At 43.8% G+C, this 10,573-nt stretch overlaps 1 protein-coding gene across 1 annotated transcript; it reads right to left on the bottom strand.

Annotated features, from left to right (window-relative positions):
• Nucleotides 1-3,623: 3,623 nt before the first annotated feature.
• LOC139554662 (E3 ubiquitin-protein ligase RING2-A-like) lies at nt 3,624-9,441 on the bottom strand. The gene is made up of 7 exons (XM_071367672.1): nt 9,188-9,441; nt 8,460-8,559; nt 8,064-8,224; nt 7,676-7,891; nt 7,145-7,468; nt 6,773-7,010; nt 3,624-6,582 (listed from the first exon to the last, which is right to left on the bottom strand). Exons 2-7 carry the CDS (start codon nt 8,535-8,537, stop codon nt 6,430-6,432), a joined length of 1,170 nt encoding a protein of 389 aa, XP_071223773.1. The 5' UTR covers nt 8,538-8,559; nt 9,188-9,441; the 3' UTR covers nt 3,624-6,429.
• Between the last annotated feature and the right edge of the window lie 1,132 nt (nt 9,442-10,573).

Genomic DNA, 10,573 nt, shown 5'->3' with positions numbered 1-10,573 from the left:
TTTGCTCATCTCTTCAAACTGAGTTGTTTTAATGCGGTTGTGTAGTTGACTCAGAACAGAGCCTCGGTCAGTGGCAGTTTTGGCTTTCTTTGCTCCCATGTAGGTAGTTTGTCACCTTCTGTAAGCAAAGGTGGGAATGTCATGAATGGAACTCATGTAATTTCTTATTCTACAATGTCACACAATGTTGTGCCCAAGTCTGAATCGATCCCCAATTAGAGGGGACCGAACACAGGCACTGTAAACGGACTTCAAGGCCAGGAATGGAAAAGGCGGTGTATACTCATTCATATGTGGTATACTTTTGAAACGGTTGTAAAAGGGACCGGAGTGATGGTCTAAGTCCTAGGTTCAGTTGCAACCTAGTGAATGGAATGCTGTACTGTCCACCTTGGTGTTATACATGGGTCATATTCTCATAACCAACCAAGTTTCATTTTGATGAATTATCACAATTTAGTAAAGATGAGGTCAATTTACTACACTAAATACAAATAAGTGCAACATTTCGTTTTCATGAGCTGAAATAAATGCGCCTTGTATTTCTCTCAAATTTGTGGGGTGTATTTCTGTCTAAACCCTTGTGGGGAGAAAATTGTACAGGTTGGCTGGGCCTGGCTGCCAAGTGGGTGGGCCTATGCCCACCCATGGCTGCACCCCTGCCCAGTCATGTGAAATCCATAGTAGGACCTAATGAATTTATTTCAATTAACTTATATGAACTAACTCAGTAAACTGAAATTGTTGCGTTTTATATTTTCGTTCAGTATTTATTTATTTAACTAGGCAAGTCAGTTAAGAACAAATTCTTATTTTCAATGACGGTCTAGGAACAGTGGGTTAACTGCCTTGTTCAGGGGCAGAAGGACAGATTTTGTTATTTGTCAGCTCGGAGATTCGATCTTGCAACCTTTCAGTTACTAGTCCAACGCTCTAACCACTAGGCTACGCTGCCGCCCCAGTATGAATTTGCCTTCAGTGTATTCCGAGAGTATAGAGACCCCTTGACTTTTTCTGCATTTTGTTACATTACAGCCTTATACTAAAATGGATTAAATAGTTTCCCCCCCCCTATACACACAATACCCCATAATGATTAAGCAAAAACAGGTTTGAGAATGCTCAAACATTGACTACAGTGCAGTGTTCAACACCATAGTGCCCACAAAGATCACTAAGCTAAGGACCCTGGGACTAAACACCTCCCTCTGCAACTGGACTCCCGGACAGGCAGCCCCCCCAGGTGGTAAGGGTAGGTATCAACGCATCCGTCACGCTGATCCTCAACACGGGGGCCCCTCGGATGTGTGCTCAGTCTCCTGTACTCCCTGTTCACTCATGATTGCATGGCCAGGCACAACTCCAACACCATTAAGTTTGCTGATGACAACAGTGGTAGGCCTGATCACTGACAACTAAGACAGCCTATAGGGAGGTCAGACTTGCCTGTGTGGTGCCAGTACAACAACCTCTCCCTCAATGTGATTAAAACAAAGATGATTGTGGACTACAGAAAAAGGAGGACCAAGCATGCACCCATTCTCATCGAGGGGGCTGTAGTGGAACAGGTTGAGAGCTTCAGGTTTCTTGGTGTCCACATCACAAACAAACTATCATGGTCCAAACACACCAAGACAGTCGTGAAGAGAGCACGACAAAGCCTATTTCCCCTCAGAAAACAAACGATTTGGCATGGATCCTCAAAAAGTTACACAGCTGCACAATCGAGAGCATCGTGACTGGTTGCATCACTGCCTGGTATGGCAACTGCTCGGCCTCCGACCGTAAGGCACTACAGAGGGTAGTGCGTATGGCCCAGTACATAACTGGGGCCAAGCTTGCCACCCAGGACCTCTATACCAGGTGGTGTCAGAGGAAGGCTCTAAAAATTGTCAAAGACTCCAGCCACCCTAGCCATAGACTGTTCTCTCTGCTACTGCATGGCAAGCGGTACCGGAGCGACAAGTCTAGGTCTAAAAGACATAACAGCTTCTACCCCCAAGCCATAAGACTCCTGAACATCTAATCAAATGGCTACCCAGACTATTTGCATTGCCCCCCTCCTTTTACACAGCTGCTACTCTGTTTATTATCAATGCATAGTCACTTTAACTCTACCTACATGTACATATTACCTCGACTAATCGGTACCGGTAACCCCTGTATATTGTCTCGCTATTGTTATTTTACTGCGGCACTTTAATTATTTGTTACTTATTTTATCTATTTTTTACTGAATTATTTTGTTGTATTCGGCGCATGTGACAAATATAATTTGATTTGAAATATCACATTTAGATAATTCTTCAGATCCTTTACTCAGTACTTTGTTGAAGCACCTTTGGCAGCGATAACAGCCTCAAGTCTTCTTGAGTATAATGCTACAAGCTTGGCACTTCTGTATTTGGGGAGTTTCTCCCATTCTTTTCTGCAGATCCTCTCAATCTCTGTCAGGTTGGATGGGGAGCGTCGCTGCACAGCTATTTTCAGGTCTTCAGAGATGTTAGATCGGGTTCAAGTGCAGGTTCTGGCTGGGCCACTCAAGGACATTGAGACTTGTCCCGAAGCCACTCCTGCGTTGTCTTGGCTATGTGCTTAGTGTCGTTATCCTGTTGGAAGGTGAACCTTCACCCCATTTTGAGGTTCTGAGTACTCTGCAGCAGATTTTCAAGGATCTCGCTGTACTTTGCCCCGTTCATCTTTCCCCTCGATCCTGACTAGTCTTCCAGTCCCTGCCGCTGAAATACATCCTCACTGCATGATGCTGCCACCACGGTTCACCATAAGCATGGTGCCAGGTTTCCTCCAGACGTGACGCTTGGCATTCAGACCAGAGAATCTTGTTTCTCGTGGTCAGAGTCCTTTAGGTGCCTTTTGGCAAACTCCAAGCGGGCTGTCATGTGCCTTATACTGAGGAATTTCTTCCGTCTGGCCACTTTACCATAAAGTCCTGATTGGTGGAGTGCTGCAGAGATGGTTGTCCTTCTGGAAGGTTCTCCCATTTCCATAGGAAATCTGGAGCTCTGTCAGAGTGACCATGGGGTTCACCAAGGCCCTTCTACCCCAATTACTCAGTTTGGCCAGCTCCAGGAAGAGTCTTGGTGGTTCCACACTTCTTCAATTTAAGAAGGATGGAGGCCACTGTGTTCTTGGGAAGAATCCATGCTGCAGACATGTTTTGGTACCCTTCCCCAGATCTGTGCCTCGACACAATCCTGTCCCTGGGCTCCACAGACAATTCCTTTGACCTCATGGCTTGGTTTTTGCTGTCATGCACGGTCAACTGTAGGACCTTATATAGACAGGTGTGTGCCTTTCCAAATCATGTCCAATCAATTGAATTTACCAAGGATCAATGGACACAGGATGCACCTGAGCTCAATTGAGTTTCATAGCAAAGGTCTGAATACTTTTGTAAATAAGGTATGTTTTTATTTTGTAGAAACGAGCAAAAAAAACTTTTCACTTTGTCATTATGGGGTATTTTGTGTAAATTGATGAGGATAAGTTCTCTATCAATTTTTGAATAAGGCTGTAACAACAAAAATGTGGAAAAAGTCAAGTGGTCTAAATACTTTCCGAATGAGCTGTATGTAAAATGTGTCATAACACCACAGCACCAGTTTCATACCAACGCAATCCTTGCCTTTTTTTATTGTGCTGAATGGATCAAGAGGAATTGCAATACAAACAAGCTGAGTAACAGTTCAAAGTGGGATATATTGCCTTATTGTACAAAGATCATAGAAAAACTGAGGTAAGAAAACCCATTATATGCCAGCAGAACATACACTGAGTATACAAAACATGAACACCTCTCTCCATGACAGACTATCCAGGTGAAAGTTATGATCCCTTATTGATGTTACTTGTTAAATCCCCTTCAGTGTAGATGACAGGGAGGAGGTTAAAGAAGGATTTTTAAGCCTTGAGATGCGGATTGTTTGGGTAAGACAAAAGATTCAAGTACCTTTGAACGGGGTATGGTAGTAGGTGCCAGGCGCACCAGTTTGGGTCAAGAACTAACGCTCAACAGTTTCCCGTGTGTGTCAAGAATGGTCCACCACCCAAAGGACATCCAGCCAACTTGGCAACTGTCGGAAACATTGGGAGTCAACATGGGCCAGCATCCCTATGGGGGGTGTTCCTAATGTTTAGTATACTCGGTGTATAAAGTGCATCAGGTAAGACTTAATAAAGGAAGTGAAAGGTATGAAGCATTAGGAAAAAGCCCTGTGGGCCCTATGGGTCCAAGCTTAGGATAAATCACATTAACCAGCTCAATTCCACCAACCGTTGCTACTTGATATCCTCCATAAGCGGCATAGTGCATCAGTGATGTCTTAAAGAAATTAAATATGACATAAATAGTTACAATCAACTAATTTCAAAGCAAGCTGAATTCAGTATAGAAAAGTCCCAATCTACTGCTATATAGCAGTATATTCTTGCATAATATTCAATTCAACCATCCTATATGACCTCTGGTCATCCCAAGTCTGTCTCAAAGGGAAAAGGGGGTTAATCTCTACAACATTTTCCAATGTACACTACCGGTCAAAAGTTTTAGAACACTTACTCATTCAAGGGTTTTAGTTTATTTTTACTATATTGTAGAATACTAGTAAAGACATCAAAACATGGAGGAAACAAAAAAGCGTTTAACAAATCAAAATATAGTTTGTATTTGAGATTCTTCAAACAACCCCCGTTTGCTTTGATGACAGCTTTGCACACTCTTGGCATTCTCTCAACCAGCTTGCTGAGGTAGTCACCTGGAATGCATTTCAATTAACAGGTGTACCTTCTTAAAAGTACATTTTCCTTCTTAATGCGTTTGACCCAATTAGTTGTGTTGTGTCAAGGTAAGGGTGGTATACAGAAGATAGCCCTATTTGGTAAAGTACCAATTCCATTTTATGGCAAGAACAGCTCAAATAAGCAGAGAGAAACGACAGTCCATCATTACTTTAAGACATGAAGGTTTGTCAATATTGAACATTTAAAGAACTTTGAAAGTTTCTTCAAGTGCAGTCGCAACAACCATCAAGCGCTATGATGAAACTGGCTCTCATGAGGACCGCCACAGGAATAGATGACCCAGAGTTACCTCTGCTGCAGAGGATATATTCATTAGTTACCAGCCTCAGAAATTGCAGCACAAATAAATGCTTCACAGAGTTCAAGTAACAGACCGATCTCAACATCAACTGTTCAGAGGAGACTGTGTGAATCAGGCCTTCATGGTCGATTTGCTGAAATAAACCACTATTAAAAGGCCACCAATAATAACAGTCTTGCTTGGGCCAAGAAACATAAGCAATGGAATTTTGTCCTTTGGTCTGGAGTCTAAATTGGAGATTTTTGTTTCCAACCGCCGTGTCTGAGATGCAGAGTAGGTGAACCGATGATCTCCGCATGTGTGGTTCCCACCGTGAAGCATGGAGGAGGAGGTGTGATGTTGTGGGGGTGCTTTGCTGATGACACTGTCTGTGATTTATTTAGAATTCAAGGCATACTTAACCAGCATGGCTACCACAGCATTCTGCAGTGATACGCCATCCCATCTGGTTTGCGCTTACTGGGACTATCATTTGCTTTTCAACAGCACAATGACCCGACACACCTCCAGGCTGTGTAAGGGCTATTTTACCAAGAAGGAGAGTGATGGAGTGCTGCATCAGATGACCTGGCCTCCACAATCCCCTGACCTCAACCAAATTGAGATGTTTTGGGATGAGTCAGACCACAGAGTGAAGGAAAAGCAGCTAAGAAGTGCTCAGCATATGTTGGAAAAACATTCCAGGTGAAGCTGTTTGAGAGAATGCCACGAGTGCAAAACTGTAATCAAGGCAAAGGGTGGCTATTTGAAGAATCTCATATAAAATACTGTATTTTGATTTGTGTATCACTTTTGTGGTTACTATATGATTCCATATATGTCATTTCATAGTTTTGATGTCTTTACTTATTCTACAATGTAGAAAATAGTCAAAATAAAGAAAAACCCTTGAATGAGTAGGTAGTGTAAAATCCTCACGCTGATCTGAAATTATGTATCAACATAATCTGGCAGTCCTGATGCAATGTCAAGCAATACTTGGTGGTCTGAAGGAAGGCTGGACTACGTAGGTGTTGTCTGTCAGTGTGCGCACCGGTCCAGACAGCATTTTAAGTCAACCATTTGATTAAGGAAAAAAGGAATTAACAGATGTGATTTGTAGGAATTGCAAAAACTTCATACTCAGGTTTGATTTGAAGCTACTGAGGATAAAAACATTAAAACTTCAGATTCTGAGGACAAAGTTGAAGACCTTCAATCTATGGAATGTTCCCAATGACTACCTTAGAAGCAGCTACACACAACACACAGAAATCTGTCAGAGACAGCAAGTGATAACGGCTGAAGAGGCAGGGCTCCTGTCCTCCTCACCCTTCTTTGGGCTGTGGGGACTTCTGCTGCGGTGGCTGTGATGGTTGAAGCGGTTGGTCCTTGGTGGGGGCATAGTAAAGCTCCAGAGGCTTTCTGACCTTCCAGTACTTCTCATTCACCAGCTCTAAAGTCAGGGAGCCGTTCAGAGTCTGAGAAAGAGGTACAGAGAAACGTGAGGGAGAACAAGTCAAAAGGAATAGTAGGAAGAAAAATAAAGCAATGTTGAATGGAGGGAGATTTTTAAAAAATTAGACGTGTGACAGAGGTATGAGAAAGGATAAGTCACTGATAACAGCTCCCACCCTGAAAAAAAGAGAACGGATAAGCTTGTGTACTCACAGAGAACTGGCCCCCTGATGTGGTGATGTAGATGGTGTATTGCTTCTCACTGACGTTCTTCAGGCTGGCCCCTCCTCCTGCTGATTTCTCTCCTTTAGCCCCCGCCTCCACTCCCTCTTTCCCCTTCTCCATCGCTGCATCTGATTGGCTGTCTCTTTGCCTCTCCTCCAGAGCAATACGCAGAGCCAGGTACTTAGACAGGTGGTCCACCGTGGCATTGGCTGTGGTCTTCACATATCTGAGACAGGAATGAGGAGTGACAAAAACAAAACTATTAAAAAAGACCCTTCAGGAATACATTTTGAATTGAAATTACCATCATTTGAGAAGTCATAACAGACCACCTCACAGCTTCCCCCACACAGCCCTCACCTGGTCTGGCTGTAGTCCTGTGTGTTGACCAGCAGGGGGTGCGGGCGGAACACCAGCTCTATCTCTGAGCCAGGGCCCTCTTTGTGGTGCCGGAGCGGGGCCGTGGGGCTGCCCCCATCCACCTCCGGGCCTGACTCATCTGACACCCTGGGCCGCTTAGGGTTCCGGCTGGGCCCGGCCTCAGAGGGTGTGTGGCTCGGGGGGATTGGCGGGTGGGAGGGCGCAGAGTCGTGGGAGAGGTGTGACCGCGCATCCCCGTTGTCCTCGCCGCCGCTGAAGGTGGTGTTGTCGCTCTCCTGCGCCGGTTTGCGCACTCGCTGGGCTCTGGGGCGTCAAGGGTGAGCAGAGCGCGAGAGTCTATTTTAAACTTCCAATCCTCAATAAAGTAGGAACTTTCCCTGACTTGTGCAGTCAGTGTTGTTTGTTTGTCTACATACTAAGTCTGACAACTCTCTCCTAATTCAAAGAATCTTTCAACTGGGATTTCTGAGAAACCTATAAACCCTTCCCCCATCCTCCCTCATCTCCTACCTGTGCAGAGCCTGCATGCGCAGCCCCTCCTCAATGCTGGAGCTGAGGGCCTGCTTGTTGTGCAGCCGGTTGAGTCTCTCCAGCACCCGGTCCTGGTGGGCCTCGTACTCGTCACGGCTGGGGTAGATCTTGGAGATGAGGGCGTCAAAGTTGGAGTCGCGGCGGAGCGAGCGTCTAGACACAAGCTTCTTTCGGCACGTGGGGCATTCCTTGTTCCTGAGGAGGAGAGGACAGAGAGTGAGTTAAAGATAAGCTTTTACATAGTATCTTCACAGAAATGTAATAATCTTTAGTATGGAGGTTCTCTTCAGATTTATACGAGAGCACAGTCCGGAGTAGCGAGAATATAGTCATCCTCAAATAGTCACACAGCTGTGTGTGACCTCACCCTGATCGGAGTGCAGTGACAATGCAGTCAGAGCAGAAGCGGTGCAGGCACTCCTTGGTGGTCATTGTGTTCTTCAACATGTCCAGACAGATGGGGCACATCAGCTCACTGTGGAGGCTCCGGGGGGACACCGCTATCTCTGTGCCGTCCATGATCGCCTCCTACAGGCAGGGAGGAGAATGTGTCAGACAATACAGGCACAGACAAGTCTATGATGGCCCATCCATGTTCTTTGTGGGTCAGCATTAAACTGATTGACCATGGCCACAGTTCCTCACACAGATTTTTGTTATGAGAAATTATAAAAAGCACTTGTTTCTGGGAATACAATACAATTAAATCACTTCACCTGGATGCATTTGTAATTATTCCTATGTGGAACGTGATTGTCATTACCTGTGGGCTCCTGTGCAGTTCATACAAGCTCAGCTCCCACGTCTTACTGGGGTTTTGGATGTTGACTGGAGTCGCCATTTTGTGTTTTATAGACCCCTCCCTATGGAAACGCATTAAACATGTTTAAGATGAATGTTACACACCTTATATTTCGTTTTAGGTAATTAGGCCTACATAGTCTGATGAGAGATGTGCTGTGTAAAGGTTTGATTGCAGTTGATTGCATTACATCACTTTGACAGTTTGCAACTGAGCAACCCAGTTTGACAGCTGTCAAGACAAGTGATGAATGAGACTGAAGTCTTTGGGTACACAGGCTATCTGGTAATAATTATGCAGTAAAAAAACAAGGGATTTTTTGTTGTTGGGAGAATTGGGTTTCGCTAGCTAACGTTTGTTGTTCTAAAAACAGTAAAATGTCCAAGGCAATGCAGTTAGCGAGCCTAGCTACATCTCATTGCACCCTCCTTCTTTGACATTTCATGCACATTGAGCGAGGTTGCATGCATTATGTCCTCCTTTGTTGTATCGTAGCTACTTTGGTAAATAACTTATTTTGTCACAATTACATACATCGAGCAAACTGTCAGACTTCGGTAGAATCGTAATGTCACACGATTATCATGCTATCTATCCATGTGTAGCTAGCTTGCTTTGGTAAAAACAAAAAAGTGACTTGCAGTCTAGCTAGTTATGGGATCTAGCTAGCATAGCTAGTGGCTACTTACCAAGGAATTTGACGGACAGCTGCCCGGTGACGCAAGCCCACGCAGCACAACTAGCTAGCTTGCTACGAACACCGGATTGTAACGAAATACTTTCAAGCTCGTGCCACTATGACCACCGTGTGACGGGATTCTTTTCCATCACGATGTATGTTGGTGGGGGGGTGATACTATCGCTATTTTTCATCCAGAAAGACAATAATTACTCAAAGACGACAGGTTTGGAAACCCTCTGTAGCCATCTTTCTCTTTTTTTCGCCGGATATGTGGAAGCAACTTGATTTCCCTTGCAAAATAGCTCAGTTTGTTAGCTACCCCTGGTGGTTATTTAGGGTATTGCACGCAACAAACTTTCCTAGGGAGCCTGTTCTCTTGAAAGGGGTAAATAGCGAATACCTTATCAGCACTATATTTCTAAGAAACATTTACACTTTTAAAGTGTGTCTGTCCAATGTCGATCAAGTGCACTTGGACATATTGAAACCCACAACGTTTGGGGGAAGACAGAGAGAGAAATCATATGGGGGAAAGAGGAAGAGAGAAAGAAAGGAAGGGGAGATTGGAAAGCTTAAAACATTTACATTTAAGTCATTTAGCAGACGCTCTTATCCAGAGCGACTTACAAATTGGAAAGTTCATACATATTCATCCTGGTCCCCCCGTTGGAATTAAACCCTGGTTCCCCCGTGGGAATTGAACCCACAACCCTGGCGTTGCAAGCGCCATGCTCTACCATTGTATTGTCTATTTTTAGTTGAACTCTGGGTTGAATTGAAACAATAGCTGTTGATGACTTTGCAAATGCTATATAGGCCTAAATAGTATAGATGCTATATGACTTATAAAGTATGGTTACATTTTACCTACCCTTTGGAATTATTTCCATAGCAACAGTGAATATATTTAGTTATTAAGAGATCTCTCAATAATCATTCTCATGATAGCACATTGTTAGTCGTCGGTGACAAATATAAAATCTAAGCAGGACTTGGTTAAAACCCAGGATGGGAGACCAAATTAATAGCTGTAGATACTGTCGATCAACTCTCCAGTAAGCAGCCTGGTCTCAAAGACTAGACGTAACATAGTAAATGTATATCCGAGATGCTCAAAATAGTATGATATGTTACGTTTGGTATAGTTACATACAGTTGAAGTCAGAAGTTTACATACACCTTAGCCAAATACATTTAAACTCAATTCCTGACATTTATTCCTAGATCACCACTTTATTTTAAGAGTGTGAAATGTCAGAATAATAGTAGAGAGAATTATATATTTCAGCTTTTATTTCTTTCATCACATTCCCAGTGGGTCAGAAGTTTACATGCACTCAATTAGTATTTGGTAGCATTGCCTTTAAATTGTTTAACTTGGGTCAAACGTTTT

This window comes from Salvelinus alpinus, chromosome 26 (genome assembly GCF_045679555.1).
Source record: "Salvelinus alpinus chromosome 26, SLU_Salpinus.1, whole genome shotgun sequence".
Classification (NCBI taxonomy): domain Eukaryota; kingdom Metazoa; phylum Chordata; class Actinopteri; order Salmoniformes; family Salmonidae; genus Salvelinus; species Salvelinus alpinus.
Note: the sequence above shows the minus strand (reverse complement) of the source record. Positions and strands in the feature narration are given on the sequence as shown.

Coding starts and splice junctions, on each gene's coding strand:
- LOC139554662 (XM_071367672.1), bottom strand. CDS start 8,537: ATGGCGACTCCAGTCAACATCCAAAACCCCAGTAAGACGTGGGAGCTG. Junction 8,225..8,459: donor AACTGCACAGGAGCCCACAG/GTAATGACAATC, acceptor CCCTGCCTGTAG/GAGGCGATCATGGACGGCAC. Junction 6,583..6,772: donor CATCAGGGGGCCAGTTCTCT/GTGAGTACACAA, acceptor CCTCTTTCTCAG/ACTCTGAACGGCTCCCTGAC.